The sequence below is a fragment of the Euphorbia lathyris genome, chromosome 6 (assembly GCF_963576675.1).
Source record: "Euphorbia lathyris chromosome 6, ddEupLath1.1, whole genome shotgun sequence".
Classification (NCBI taxonomy): domain Eukaryota; kingdom Viridiplantae; phylum Streptophyta; class Magnoliopsida; order Malpighiales; family Euphorbiaceae; genus Euphorbia; species Euphorbia lathyris.
The window spans coordinates 80,688,476-80,703,808 of NC_088915.1; the positions used below are offsets into that span (position 1 = coordinate 80,688,476).

General features: G+C 35.4%; 2 protein-coding genes across 2 annotated transcripts; both read right to left on the minus strand.

Annotated features, from left to right (window-relative positions):
• Positions 1-6,772: 6,772 nt before the first annotated feature.
• On the minus strand, positions 6,773-7,561 carry LOC136231895 (probable histone H2A.3). The gene is made up of 2 exons (XM_066020901.1): positions 7,281-7,561; positions 6,773-7,096 (listed from the first exon to the last, which is right to left on the minus strand). The coding sequence occupies exons 1-2, from the start codon at positions 7,467-7,469 to the stop codon at positions 6,881-6,883; spliced, it is 405 nt and encodes a 134-aa protein (XP_065876973.1). The 5' UTR covers positions 7,470-7,561; the 3' UTR covers positions 6,773-6,880.
• Positions 7,562-10,141: 2,580 nt separating this feature from the next.
• Positions 10,142-13,801, minus strand: LOC136233279 (oxygen-evolving enhancer protein 3-2, chloroplastic). The gene is made up of 3 exons (XM_066022897.1): positions 13,422-13,801; positions 11,829-12,124; positions 10,142-10,351 (listed from the first exon to the last, which is right to left on the minus strand). Exons 1-3 carry the CDS (start codon positions 13,696-13,698, stop codon positions 10,253-10,255), a joined length of 672 nt encoding a protein of 223 aa, XP_065878969.1. The 5' UTR covers positions 13,699-13,801; the 3' UTR covers positions 10,142-10,252.
• Positions 13,802-15,333: the final 1,532 nt, after the last annotated feature.

Sequence of the window (15,333 nt, forward strand, 5' to 3'; positions counted from 1 at the left end):
TTTGATATTGTTCTGACAAAATGGTTTTCAAAATGATAAATTGGTGTTTTTATTAAAACGTTTTATACAATCATATTTATAAAGAAACTTTGTTGAACACTTGAAAGAATTAGTTTTTACGGAAGATATGATCGTGACCGCAGCTTATCGGATATAAAATACTAATTTGATTAAGGTAGAAATCTGCTCCGACCCAGAGAGATTTCTACGGTTCAAAGCCATTTAATTGCGTAAATTCGTGTATTATTACATGTTCATAATCTTACCAAAGTTATAGTTGCTTTCTTTGCTTAATGAAAATAAGTTTTATACCTTTGATTTATTCCAAATACGAAAGCGTCTGTCTTGTAATCAAAATCTCAAGACAGAATTGTTCTCTAAGTTCAATATAATATTCTTATCTAATCCTAATTTATCCGAACCAATACAATCAATTAAACGATTTTCTTTAGTTAAACCTAAAGACGTGAATAAAACCAAATTGAATAAGTTTTTAGTTAAAAAGTGTTCCCTATGGGTTCGATATCTTTTATTACTACAAGCGTATACCGTGCACTTGTGGAAATCGCTCAACACACCGGCTAACAAAACTTTACCGGTCTCTGATCTCACTATGAATCCGGCTGAAGACAACTTTGTGTGGGGATCGTATGAGGCATCACACTAAAGTTTTACCCGGCCAAGGGACTTCGCTTGCTGAGGATTCTGCAGGTAAGTTCTGAATTTGCACTGATGGGGACCAATCTAAGGCATTGGAAATTCCTTGAAAGAAGCTAGAGTTGGACAGCCCTTTTCCACCATGGCGAACTTGGTTGTACTCAACCATGCCATCCAAAGAAATGCACAGAACTTACTGAATTCCACATAATTTAGAACACATTGAACTTGACTGATCCAATCATAGCCCAATCCCCCTTGAACCTTGTATACTTTCACTGAGAGCCCGAGGACTTTCCTTCTTAGTTTCGTTCTTTGACACTGCTTGAATAAGTGGAGAAGAGAACAATCTACACATCCACAGAACAGATAATATCCTGCAATCATAATTTTTCGTTTAATGAGATTGTCCACAGACGGGAGCGAGTTCTGGCAAAAGCCCCACAAAAAATGTATGACCTTTGGAGCTAAGCGAAGTCGCCAGAGATAGGACCAGATTTGAGCTCGGCCCGATGAGGGGCCGTCGTTGTCCGATAACACTTTATTGATAGATTGGGCAGTCCGGTAGCCTAGTCGCACCGTATACTCCCCGTTTTTGGAATCCACCCAATAGAGACTATCATGACAAGTCTGAGTCCTCAACGGGATTTTTAAGATCCATTTCGCATCATCATGGAAACATCATTGTCTTACAAGCTCACTATTCCAAGAATTAGAGTTGACGTCTAAAAGACAGGCAACAAGAGGGGTGGGGTTGCTTGCCTGAGAGCTAAGGGTCGAGAGCATGGGAGACCAGACACCCATTTAAAGGAGAGGATACTGATATTCTCTCTATTACCCACCCGCCAGATCCCACCTTCACTAATGATATGCTTCACTGACAGCAGGCTGCGCCGGATAAAACTATCACCGGCCTGCCCAGTCACATTGAATATAGAGCAGTTTCCCAGATACTTGTGGGAGAAGATGGTAGAGCACAATGAATAAGGGAGGCATCCCGTCTGGGCCTAGAGCCTTTAATGGATGCATCTGGTCAAGTGCTGCCTTAACTTCATCCTTTGAGAAAGGGAGTGAGAGATTGTTAACTGCTTCGTCTGAGAGTCTAGATTGGATGGACTGTAAAATATTGGTAGGATGAATTGAATTGGCCGAAGTGAATAATTCGGAGCAGTAAGAGACCACGATCTCATCTATTTCTGCCTCTTGATCACACCAGACGCCATCTCGATTTTTTAATCTGTTGAGGCAGTTTGTTCTCCGTCTAGCGCTGGCCTTGGCATGGAAAAATTTTGTGTTTTTGTCTCCCTCAGCCAGCCACATAGCTCGAGAGCGCTGTCGCCACATGATCTCCTCCTTCTCTTGCAGTACCAGGATCTGTTTGGAAATAGTGGATGTTTCTTGAACTAGACTATCATTGGGGGTTATAACTTGAAGCGTGCCCAGTCTGTCTGTAAGCTTTCATATTCTAGACCCAATATTGCCCAGGACATTTTTATTCCACTGAATAAGATTATGGCTGCACTTTTCAAGTTTCGATAGAATATCTGTAGGTGAAGTATCTGTGTTACTAGACCAAGCTTTGTTGATGATATGTTTGCAACCCTCATCTTTAACCCACATAGCTTCAAAACGAAAAGGTCGGCGACCCTTTATAGCAAAACCTTCGGAATCAAGGAGAATTGGAGAGTGGTCTGAGCTTACCCGGGCAAGGTGGTGGACGACTGTCTTAGGGAACATAACATCCCATTCAACCGTGCGTACGAATCGGTCAAGCCTTTCATGGATGATATCTGAAGGGCAGCGTCCATTTGTCCAAGTGAATGCAGCCCATTTGAATCCAAAATCGAAAAGGTCACAATCGCTTAAGCAGTCCCTGAAGGCTTGCATCATTTTGTCATTTGCGTCCCTTCCTCCCTGTTTTTCAAATGAATACATAATTTCGTTAAAGTCTCCAAAATATAACCAGGGCAGGGGCTCGCGGTGGAGAAGTTCATAGATCATTTGCCAAGTGCAGTACTTGTTAACAGTTTCAGGCCAGCCATATACTCCCGTACCCCTCCAAACTAGCATTCCTTCAGCATTGTTAATACCAAAATGTATACAGTGATCGGAAAATCCCAGGATGCTAGTTCTGACCTCAAGTTTCCACATTAGAATCTGTCCTCCGGATCTTCCTACTGCTGCTACAACAAATATATGATAGCCCGGGAATCTTCTTTTCAAACCATCAATACTCTTGTGATTTAGTCTAGTTTCCATAAGATAGACTAAATCTGGGCAGTGCTGACTCAAGATTCGAGCCAACGTTTGAATTGTCCAGGGGTTGCCCAGCCCCTGGACATTCCAACTTAGTATTTTCATGGTGAGTGGCGGAGCTGCTTGGCAGCCTCCGCCGTTCCTTGGACAACATGTGATTCAATGTCTTCACAAAGGTTTTTTGACAAAAGGGACACATTTTCATCAGTTTGTTGAGGGGCTAGGTTACTACTAAGCTTTCTTTTCCCGGTTGAGCATAACTCCATAGGTTCAGTTTCCATTCTATCAACTGGTTGAATGCTGGCAGGGTCATGCCTCCTTCCTCGACCAAATTTCTTATTTTTTCCTTTGGAAATGGTGGAGAGAAGTTTGGAGGTGGGGAGGGCATTTTTGGTAGTGACAGAGCTGGAGTTGTATGCCTGAATGTGAACTTCGTGTAGGTTAAGTGGAATAGGATAATTAGGGGGAGTAAGTCAAGGGGTTGAGGTGGGGTTCTTGTTGAATTTAGGACTGGGTTGGGGCTGATTGGGCAGTCAAGATCCTTAGTGAGGTGGCTGATTGGTTGGGGAAGACTGGAAAGTTATTTTGGGGCTAGGTCAGAAGTTGATTGTTTTTCTCCCTGAATTTTGTCTTGTATAGTGGGGATTAGAGTTGGGGGTATGGGGCAGATGTTGATTAGTGGATTAGGCGGTGTTGTTGTCCTTTGTGGGTCTGTAGTTGAGTCAAACCAGTGAGGCTTAATTAATGTGGTGTTGGGGGTGGAATTGGGTAAATGAGGGGTCATGTTTTCTATAGAGTCAAAATTGCTTACCTCACTCGCCTTTGCTGTCTCCTTGGCGTACCTAGCTTTAGGTTCGTTTTCTTCTTTGTTGTCAGTGGGAAGTTCGGCCCTTGGTGGACTTCTATTGTATGATTGTTGCTCAATGTCGGTATCCATCTCCTGATCAGTTCCTAGGGATCCGTTTGAGACCAAAGACGGATGTGCCCTTATTGCAAGCCGATCTCCGGTGAAGAGTTGACGACGGACTTCCCTATTATCCCTGGTCTGTTCCGAGATGACCTTGGTCGAGCTTGAATCAACTTTGAAGGATCGTAGTTTTAACGGAGTAGCTCTGAGGATCGGGCTATACGGCCAATCTGATTCATCAAAATCCTTAGGGATATCGGAGCACTCTTCGTGAACGTGTCCTAGGATACCACAGTAGTAGCAGAAATTGGGGATTCTTTCGTATTTGAAAGGAACCCATGTTATATCTCCTTTGCCATTTTTTATTTTCACACCACGAAGCAAAGGCTTGTCAACTTTTACCTTAACTTGGGCCCTTGTGAAATTCCCCCATGCGTTGATGGAATCCCTGTCAATTTCCAGAACTTCACCAGCACTAGAAGCTATCTTAAGTATGGAATCAGCATCTCGTCGATTAAGGGGGAGGTTGTAGATGCGAATCCAAAAGGGACATTGATTCAGAGACAGTGTATCCATCTGGTCTTCCCCTTGGACGTCTTGAATGATGACAAGATTCCTTTCAAAATGCCATGGTCCATCCCGGAGAACTCTATCTTTGTCCCGTTTAGAACTGAATTCACATAAGAATCTGCTATTGTCCAGCTCTTTTAACTCGAGAACCTTCACTCTCTAATCTACCATGAAGGCTTGAGCCATACCCCTAAGGTTGAGGGGTTTATTTGCCAAAACTCTTCCTATTAAGCAAGGTTTTGTTGTATTATTCGGTCCTTGTTTAACTTCTGGAAGGAGATCGATAACCTTATCTTCAGGATCAGACAATGTGACCTTAGCCATCTGAACTTCTAACGGGGAGTCCATTAGAGAATGAGGTATTGGAGTAAGAGGGTAAAGGAGATAGGAGGAGTAGGACATAAATGAAAGGAGAAGAAATGGATCAGATAGAAACCACAAGGGTAAGCATCCTATAACTCAAGCAATGAGCTACTCGAGGAAGGAAGACGGAGAGACCATAAAGGGCACATCGAAGAATTATAATATAATGCTATAGGATTACCTATGCAAATTCTTAAAGTTATTTGTGGGTGTTTAACCACTATATGTGAAAAAAACCTTGTATCCATAGGTGGAGAGTAGAGGTGGCAAAATGACACACGACCCGATTACACGACACGAACACGACACGAATTTTTAGTGTTAGTGTTGAGCTTAATAGGTAATGTGTCATTTTTGGGTTGACACGAAACTGACACGCAAATTTTTGGGTTGGGTTAGTGTTGATATGTGAACCCGAAAACGACACGAAATGACACGGATATTGAAAATTATTGTTATATTCTCTCGTATTTTTTATGTCACTTTATTAATAAAAATAATAAAATTATAATTAATAATTACAAATATTGATTTGAATTTCCTAAATTGTTATAAACACATTACATGACCCTCTAACATGATATTATCGAACTTTTCGATAATTAGTGTTAATATATTAATCTAAAAATGATATAAAATGTTTAAAAACAGTAACATATCTTCTTATATTTTTAAGAGTTATTATTAATATACATGCATAACAAAATTACATGTAACCCGAAAACACGATACGAAACCGACACTAACCTGAACAGATTAACACGACTTTGACACGAAAGTTTTTGGGTTGGGTTTGGGTTTACTCTTTTTGACACGAACCCGAAATGACACGACACGAACACGACTCGAACACGATAATTGCCAGGTCTAGTGGAGAGTATTCAAATTTGGACAATATCCTTTGGTGGAAAAGGTGAGAAAGAAAAAAGGAAGCTCTAGGGGGAAGGAAAAGGGACGCGCCATCTACTTCTTATTGGAGAGGAATTCGTGCTATGCAGTCTCCATGTTGGAGCGTGTGGCTTGGCTTTATTGAAACATTTTTTATTTTCAGTGGGTCTGTTCATCATTTACTCTAAATTATTGTGTAATTTTGTGTCTATGTTGTATGAGTATTTTTTTTTTTTTTTAGTTTAAATGGTTGTGTAATTTCTGAGTCGTTTTTTTAAGAGGTAATTTCAGGTTAAATTTTTGTTTGTGATTTTTTTAGTTTTATTACATTATTTTCTTCATTTTATACCATTGAAAATCATTTGGACAAATAAATATCATTTAATATTTTTTTTAAAATACCATTTCATATTATTAATTCTATTTTAATTTAATAACTTAATATTAATTAATATTGATAATATAAAAAAATTAGATTAAAGTAAAAAAATAAAATGTTATTAGATATGGAACCCATTTAAATTAATAAAAAATGTCCAACCATTAGAAGTAGTTTGTTAGAAGAAGTGTTTTAATATGGATGGTGTTTTATAATAATAGTGTAAATGGATAATGTGGCAATAATTGGAGTATACAACCATTAGAGTTGTTTTAATAAACTTTTATTTATTTTATCAAAACTGTTTTAACAAAAGCTATAATCAAAAACCAAACCAAACCAAAATACTCGGTTCAATTTGTTATATTATTTAGTTAGATTTGATTATTTCGATTCGGTTTTTAAACCAAACTAACCGTAGAACATTCCAACCTTCAGTAGATGTTAACAAAGTTATCCCTCTATTTATTCAAATGGGGATATTATAGCTGTGTGGGAGGAGAGAAATTGATCAAATATGATACCACCATTAAAACTGTCTTCCGTACTGACGTTCCATCAGATGGTATGCGCATCTCAGACAGAATTTATTATGCCCAGGTAATAGCTTTAGATTTATCATAGCATGAAATTTACGAAGAACTGAGGCTGTGTATGTGTTAAATGATAGCTTTTATGAATTTCTCTCAGATGATGAAGTTTTATAACAGTCCAATTCTGCCTAGTTTAAACAATTGATTGATTACAGTAAATGTAAAAATCAATGACTCTATCTCTTTAATTTCAACAATTGATTGATTACAGTAAATGAAGCCATTGCCTGATCCTAAAATTTGCCTAAAGAACACATACAAATCAATTTACTCATCATCAGCAGAACCTTTAACAGGAGCAGAACCAGATCTCTTGGGCAATAAAACATTATGAATGCTAGGCAGCACACCTCCATTAGCAATTGTCACAGATCCGAGAAGCTTGCTAAGTTCTTCATCGTTCCTAATCGCCAATTGAATATGCCTCGGAACAACTCTGGTCTTCTTGTTGTCTCTTGCTGCATTACCAGCCAATTCCAAAACCTATTCATCCAGATCAATCAAATTAAAAAAAAACACTGAATTAGGGCAAAACAGTGAGATCGAAATCGCACTACTGTAATCGATTTCCACAAATATATTGCTGAACACAGATCAATCGAGATCTCGTCATTTTCTAATTCAAACGAAACTGAAAATCAAAGAATGAGCAAGTTTAGGAGTTTACCTCGGCGGCAAGATACTCCAGAACAGCGCCGAGATAGACAGGGGATCCACCGCCAACGCGATCGGCGTACTTACCGGCTTTCAGAAACCGAGCAATACGACCGACCGGAAACTGCAGACCTGCCTTGGAGCTCCTAGTTGTGCTCTTCTTCACCGCTGCAGATCCTAATGATTTTCCTCTTCCGGCCATTTTCTCTCGACGGATAGATTTGGTTCGGTGTTTGTTGTGCAGAGAATGGTTGAAGAAAAGAGAGTGAGATGGTGACTGGTGAGGACTAATCAAATTCAAGGTTATATATAGGTACTAGAAATAGTGTAAGCCAACCAGTGGGATTCACGCGGATCGTAATCTTTGTCGTTGGTTTTAGTAGCACGTGGACGGCCAGATTAACTTGGGACCTATTTGTTTTTTTAATTTAAATTTTTGCGGGAAGTAATTTAAATTTTTGCGGGAGGCAAATTTAAAGAAAACAATGAACAGAACAGACATTTGGTTTATATAATAAATAAATAAAGATTAAATTCAACGTTTTAAGAAAAAGTATAAATATAGTCTTAACATATATATAGATATAGTTTTAACATTTCATATACAAGTTTAACTATAATATAGTCTTAATTTCGATAATGTAGGATTAAAATTGACATTACTTAAAAATATTATAGTTTTTTTTTCCTTCAAAAAAACTATAATATTTTTAAGTAATATCAATTTTAGTCCTACGTCATTGAAAATTTAAAAAAAAATTGATTTGTTTAATATTTTACTAACTATCTAAAATATTTACTGTGTTATTAATATAGTAAATAACTAACAAAATTATATTTAAAATATTAATTATGATTTCTCAAAATTAGAAGCAAATTCTTAGTGTTCATGATTTTTCAAATAGGAATAAAAGAAAATTTTAATAAGATTAGGAGGTGTTTGTGTTACTGTTTTTCAACTGCTTTTTGTATTTAGTTCCTAAACATGTGATATTTAAGTGTTTGTTAGAAATAAATTACAATTGTCTTTTGCTGTTTGAGGAGGGAATGGCTGCTTATTCCAACAGCAGCAAAATACTGCTTTTCAAATCTTTTCAAATCTTTTCCCATTTAAATTATAATTTACATTATTCTTTCCTATAAATACCCTCTTATTTACGGTACAATTAAAATAAAAAGTTGATTAGCCTCCACTTTTATCTTCTGCCTTCTATTTTTCTCTTTTATGTCCCACCTTTTTCCAAGGTAAGTTTAGAACATGCACATACTTTTTTTTCTTTTTTTAGGCTTAATACATCATTTGCCCTGAATTTGTCCAAAAAAGTTGATTGGCCCCCTAAACTTTCAAAGTGTTCTGATAGCTCCCTGAACTTGCATAAAATGTTCAATTAGCCCCCTGAACTTGCGTAAAATGTAATCAATTGATCACTTGGCCGTAAAAAAATAAGTTAAATGCGGAAGATGTATTCCACGAGTCTTAAAAAAAGTAAAACGACCAAAATCGAAGTATACGATTCTAATATTAGAGAAGACAATTTGTATAGTTGAGCAAGCAATAACTTCATTTTTAATCTATTTTTTAATTATGTAATAACATTCTAAGATGCGTGAAATACATTTTCCGCGTTTAATTTATTTTCTTACGACCGAGTGATCAATTGATTACATTTTACGCAAGTTCAGGGGGCTAACTGAACATTTTATGTAAGTTCAGGGGGCTATTGGAATACTTTGAAAGTTCAGGGGGGCAATCAATGTTTTTGGACAAGTTCATGGACAAATGATGTATTAAGCCTCTGTTTTTAAGTTCTATATATATGTTGATGTGACTTTGCATAGTTAAGTTTGAGTTTTTTTTTTCTTTTTTTTTTTTGAGCATTCTACCTTTTTGTGATAATAAATATTATATACTTACAATTTTTTTTTCCTTTTTCATTAATATCATTCCTGTATAGTTTAAATTTCAATATATATATGTATATATTATTTTTTGTAATTTTTATTTTATTATTTTGATTGTTTTTATGAATTTTGAAATTAAATTTATATATTAATTGATTGATTTAAAACATGTCCATATTAGTCATTTCACATACTAACAACAATATGCAATCATAATTTTACCAAACATTAATAATAAAATAGCAAACAGCAAACAAACAGTAGCAGCAAATGGCAAATAGCAACAGCTGAACCAACGAGTCCTAGAGGAATAATCAGTATGGCTCCACCCCGAAGAGTCAATAATGCCCAGAAGCTCAACGGGAAAATAAATGCCTTAGAGAGATTCATCTCCTGTTCAGTTCACTGATTCAATAATAGTTGGCGTTGTTTCGCGATCGACTCAATAAAAAAATCAATCATCTTTGATCAATTTATAAACGAGTTAGGTGTGAGTGGGATTTTGAGACTCGATTCGTAAACAAGACAAGTTTGATCATGGCAAAAATCGACTGAAAACATGTTTGATTATAGGTTAATGAACAAAATCGATTATAATATTCATGAAGTGACCCGTGTGCAAGCTTGGTTCGATTATATTTTAATAATAGTATTTATATAATAGTATTTAACAGAATGAATAAGTTATTCGTAAACTTTGCTTATGAACATAACAATTGAGCTATTCGCGAGCAAAGTTCATAAATATATAAACGATCTGCTCACGAACAAATGTGTTGCTCTCGAACAGTTTGCGATCATATAATGTTTTTTAATGAATCGAGCTCTCGAACAAAATTTTGAGCTTGAACCGGATTCGAGCTCGAGCTCAAGCTTGTCCATGTTTTATTAAACCGAGCATGAATAAGCCAAAGCTCCGCTCGACTCGGCTCGATTAAAACCCAAATAATAGTGCTTCATAAAAAATAAAAAGACAAAGAAAAAGCAATCAATTATTTCTCTTCCTCAACTAGACTTGTTTTAATTCCAAATAGAAATGCCAAAAGTAATGAATAAAAGCTTAATTACATGGAAAGAAATATCTTAACCAATCTTAGCAAGAACATCATTCAGACTAGACACAGTCTGAGCATAGTATTTCTCTGCCTCTGGGCTGCTCTTAATCTTTGCAGCATGGTCCAACTGAAACAACAAACGAAATACCCAATTATTCATTTCACAAAAGATTGAGACTTTAATCATCAAATTAACAATTAAACAAAACCCCATCGGTTGTTGTTCTTTTTAAATAGTTTATCCGATTACTCGATTAGTTAGGCATTTTAACTCGAGATTTCTAATTTAAGCGATTTAAGGTTTAACCACTCAACCTAGCCTTAATTGTTTATTGGACCTAGTTCACTCTGAGAAGGCATTTTTGAAGCGAAAATTGTCTCACACTTATAAATGACTCGTTGCATTTATAATTAGCCAATGTAAGATACTTAACACATACACCTCCCGTCTAGGGGTGGACATGTGAAACGTAATTTTATTGCTTACAAGTTACATGTGACATAATTATCTTACTCTAATCAAAATTAACCAAGGGATAATAGATTTTCAACCCCCTCTAACTTCTAGCATTCTGGCCACTCAGAAAGACTTGAAATTTCACATTTTCAATTCATGAAAAAACTCATCTTTCGTTCATTAAGTTTGAAATTATACCGTCAGACAAATATTCATCTTAAGATTACATTATTTTGTATTAAAATCGAAATTCGTTCTCCCCAATAATCATAGAACTAAATTTATAATTATCCCCAACATAAAAATAAAAAAAAAAAGATAATTGTATTAATTCAGTTGTATCAGTTGAGTTATTTGCTGAACCATATTATCATATCAAAAATTACTAAGGATGTGCATCAATTAAAAACCGAATACCAAAATTATTAAAAAACAATTGACACTAGTACCAAATCGAACAATATAAAAAACCAAAATATTCGGTTCAGTTTTAAGCTGAATTTAGTTAAAAAAAATGAAACAACAAATAAAAATCACTATATTTTATATTAAATTTATCTCGAAAATAAAAAAGTTTCAAAATATATTTAATTGGATTATTATCTCAACAACAATATAAAAATTAAACTTGTAAAATCAAATATATATGTATATATAACGGTTTTGATCACATGGACCTTAATGATCATGTAGTATTTGATCATTCACCATTAAATCTAGGCTTATTAAAATCCTAAGGTGAAGATTTAAAGCATCTTACAGCTTAGATTTAATAAGCCTATATCTAACGGTGGTGAATGACCAAATTCATTTGGTTGTTAAAGTGCATGTGAACATTCCTGAGATATATAAATATAGAATATAAGTAATTTGGTACGGTTCAGGTTTTTTACATTTTTTCAAACCGAACCGAATACTAAAATACATCTAAGACTATAAACCGGTATCGAACTGAAATGTCAAAAAAAAAAAAACAAATTGAATCCCTTTAGTTCGGTAATACGGTTTTAACCGAATAATGTACAACCTACAAATTACCGAATTGAATTATATTAGTTGAGTTATTTCTATAAATCGTATTATCATATCAGAAACTATCACCGAGCGAAAACAGAATAGAAAAGTAGTTGGTGAATAGTATAGATACCTCATTCATGGCAGCAAACAGTTTTCCGGTGAGTTCCTTGAGGGATTGCTTCTCCTCTTTAGGTTTAGCAGAGATAATGGTGTTAAGATCATAACGAAGATAAGAAGCTCTAAGACGAAGATCATTAATGACATATGGCCAAGCTTTTTTGTCAATCAGTTCTTTAACACCCAATATTTCCTTAGCTGATTCCTTGGCTCTTGCTGCTGCCTCACTTGGGTTTTTTGGTTGCAGGAAAAATCTTTCCTTTAATGGCAATTCCAAGTCTCTTGCCTCATCAGAATTTAGTGTCCCAGCTGCATCAAATTAATGGATATTGAGCCAAATTTGATGATTTATAGGTATTGTTAGTACTCAGTGACGGATCCAAGAGAATGTTTTGGGGGTGCTCGTGCTCGTTGATGATTTATAGGTGTTCAATTGATATTTTTGTAAATGTTTTTGCAGAAAAAATTAAAATTTTGTGCGCGGTTTTCAAAAAATTCCGGCAACTAGTGAATGCTCAATCCCTGGCTTTCTCATTGATAGTGCCCCTTAAAAATATATGGGTAAAAGCATTTCTGCTAGGGGCTTTTAGGGGTTAAGGTCACTGAATTTACATGGTTGTCTCAAAATGGTCACTCAACTTCAAATTGTGTCAATAAAATCACTCAACTTTGAGTTATGTCTCAAGTAGGCCAATCTGTTGATTTTAGTGGTTAAAACGCATCGAAATGATGACATGGGTGACACGTCAACATGAGTTAACTCAAATCTCTGACCGAAACAAAATGTGACAGCCACATGTCGAGTATATTTATGAAAAAACTAAATTTTAGTTTTTTTTTCATAAAAATAATCGACACGTGATAGCCAGGTGACGCATATGTGGATGTTATGTGCCATTTCGGTTAGAAATATGAGTTGTCTCATATTGACGTATCACTTATGTCATCATTCCGATGTTTTTTAATCATTGAAATCGTCATAATGACTTAATGAACACAAAACTCAAAATTAAGTGGTTTTATTGAGACAAATTGAAGCTAAGTGACCATTTTGAAATAACCATATAAGTTCAGTGACCAATGGTGTATTTAATCCGGTTTTTAGGGTGAAATAAAAAATATAAAAAAGTTCACGTGATTTCATTGATTCGCAAGTAGAAATGTGTTTTTCCTTTTTCTTTTTTGCAAAAAAATCACTATATATTTTTACACATTATAATAATCTAGTCAACATTATACAACATCAAAGCATAAAAGTCAATATTTTATTGTGACACCTTAGTAAAATCAACAAGTCAACGTATAAAACTTTTACAACACATTTCTCAATTTTTAAATCCACGAAACAAAGACGAGTTTTATTTATACTTTTTCTTAATAAAAACATGCATTTATAATCAAAAGAGTATGTATTTCATAAGTATTCCAAATTTTCTTCGTATAAATTGGTTTGATTTTATATTTTTTGGAGTAAAATCATGACTTAAAGTGTAAAATTGATCTTTTCTGAATGAGTTTGAATTCTTGTCGAAATTTATATAGTTTTAGTGAAATAAATATCTGTTTGAGGACCAAAATTGAATAAATTAACGAAAATTATACTTACTGAGTCCGCCGGAGGGAGGCGGCGGCGGTCCAACCTTAATCGGAACAGCATCAGCAAGAACAGCCTGAACAAAAGAGCCAGAAGCCAAACCAGCCGCAACTAGACCCAGCATAGTCCTACGGCTAGATTCAGGCTCAGCTTGTTGAGCTCTAACACTTAAACCAGGTCTCGAAACGGCTACCCTTCGGCTTGAGCCGCTACTGATCAGCTGCTGCTGTTCAATTACAGCCTGAGAATTTCCTCGCAGACCAGCCATTGAAGCCATAGCTTGAGCCATTATCTTCCTTCCTTCCTCACCTTCTTCTCTGATAAATCAAGTGGTGGAAATATGAATTATATTTCTGGATTGATTTATGTTTTGTTTGGTTTTGATTTGTTTGCTGAGTGTGTTTCTGTGATGTAGATTGGTTCTCAGCAAACACTACCTTATCCGCCATTGTTGTTGCTTTGGATAAGCTTGGATATGGTTTTTGACCAATCAGGTGTTTACACGTGTTATTGGGGTTTTACATGGTGGCTTATATGGACTTGTGGAATCATGACACGTGGACTTTGTGTAGATTTCAAATTTGATAGAGAACCATAATTGGTCATATTTTTCAATAAAATTGAATAATAATTGATAAAATAATGTAAACGAATAGTTAAAATGAATTTTGTATAAAATAATTGATGTGAAAAAATACGGGTGATTTAAGAGGATACTTTTTAAAAATAAGACGGAAAAAAAGGAGTTGGGATCCGGCAACCTCAGTTTAATGCCTGAGCAAATAGAGTTATCGAGAGAAAAAACGATAAAAATAGTAGAATTCTAGATTTTGTAATGATATGTCTTTAGATGCAACTACTTATTTATTTATAGGATGTTAAGGGTAATTTCGGTAATCTGGCATTTTGTGTGTCATAGAGAGTCGAGAGACGCGTAAGGACGTTAATCGAGAATATTCATCAGTGGGTCTGGTGAGATTAGGCAAACAAAACTAACATCTCGTAATTATTAGTGTGGATATAGGGATGAACACCTAACAAACTCGAGTTTCCTTCCCATTGGTCCACATGGTAAGGATAATTACGTTCTTGTTGTCACATGATAGATAATTAGTCCACATGTCTAGTATGATTATTTATCTGTTATCAAATGCCCCCACCTCCTTCGGCCAATCAAACTTCTTTAGAACTTCGTTAGGCTCATGGTTATTTGGATAACTAAAGCCTGGTCTAATTTTGTGGTTCAATAGTGCTCGAAGTAGGATTTGATGGGTGAAGATAAGCATATTGAAACATTCGTTGAAAATGAGAGCATCATTCTGCACGTGATGTCTAACTCCTTCATTTGGGTAGTTAAGAAATTCAGACTTCATATTGAGATGTGATGTCTACTAATAAGGCACGTTATCGTTTATAGAAACCTTTTCAAATAAAAAAACGACCTTCCACTAAAAAGTAGTCATACATCAAGAAGCGTATATCGAAGTATGATTTGTCTCATATAGGATCCATAATAATTTTGGGTCTAATGATTCACATATAAGCGTTGCATGAGATACACTTATGACCCACAACTATGTAGTGTTCTCATTAATGGATGGATCCAGTACACCATAACCGTGATGAGTTACTTATTTCCTTAATTGACATCATATGTCCATGATCGATAAAACACCATCATCTCCCAATACATATACTAGTCTTTAGTTCACCATCGTTCCCACAACGATGACAAACTAGGGATATTTAGAATAATATTTTTACACGCTCAAAGTTTTATTGTCCAGTTCACGCATTTGATAAACATGAGCAAACATCTATTCTTGAGTATTTTTTTAAGTTTATTTGCATAAGTAAATACCAGAATAGATTATTGCCTTGTATTACTTTATAAAATGTCAAAAACAATATCTCGAGATTAGGG

Excerpts from the sequence above, each read along its gene's own strand:
- LOC136233279 (XM_066022897.1), bottom strand. The coding sequence starts at position 13,698 with ATGGCTCAAGCTATGGCTTCAATGGCTGGTCTGCGAGGAAATTCTCAG. Across the intron at positions 12,125-13,421 it reads GCCTCCCTCCGGCGGACTCA|CTGGGACACTAAATTCTGAT; the intron begins GTAAGTATAATT and ends AATTTGATGCAG. Across the intron at positions 10,352-11,828 it reads TGTTTGCTGCCATGAATGAG|TTGGACCATGCTGCAAAGAT; the intron begins GTATCTATACTA and ends TTGTTGTTTCAG.
- LOC136231895 (XM_066020901.1), bottom strand. The coding sequence starts at position 7,469 with ATGGCCGGAAGAGGAAAATCATTAGGATCTGCAGCGGTGAAGAAGAGC. Across the intron at positions 7,097-7,280 it reads TGGAGTATCTTGCCGCCGAG|GTTTTGGAATTGGCTGGTAA; the intron begins GTAAACTCCTAA and ends CTGGATGAATAG.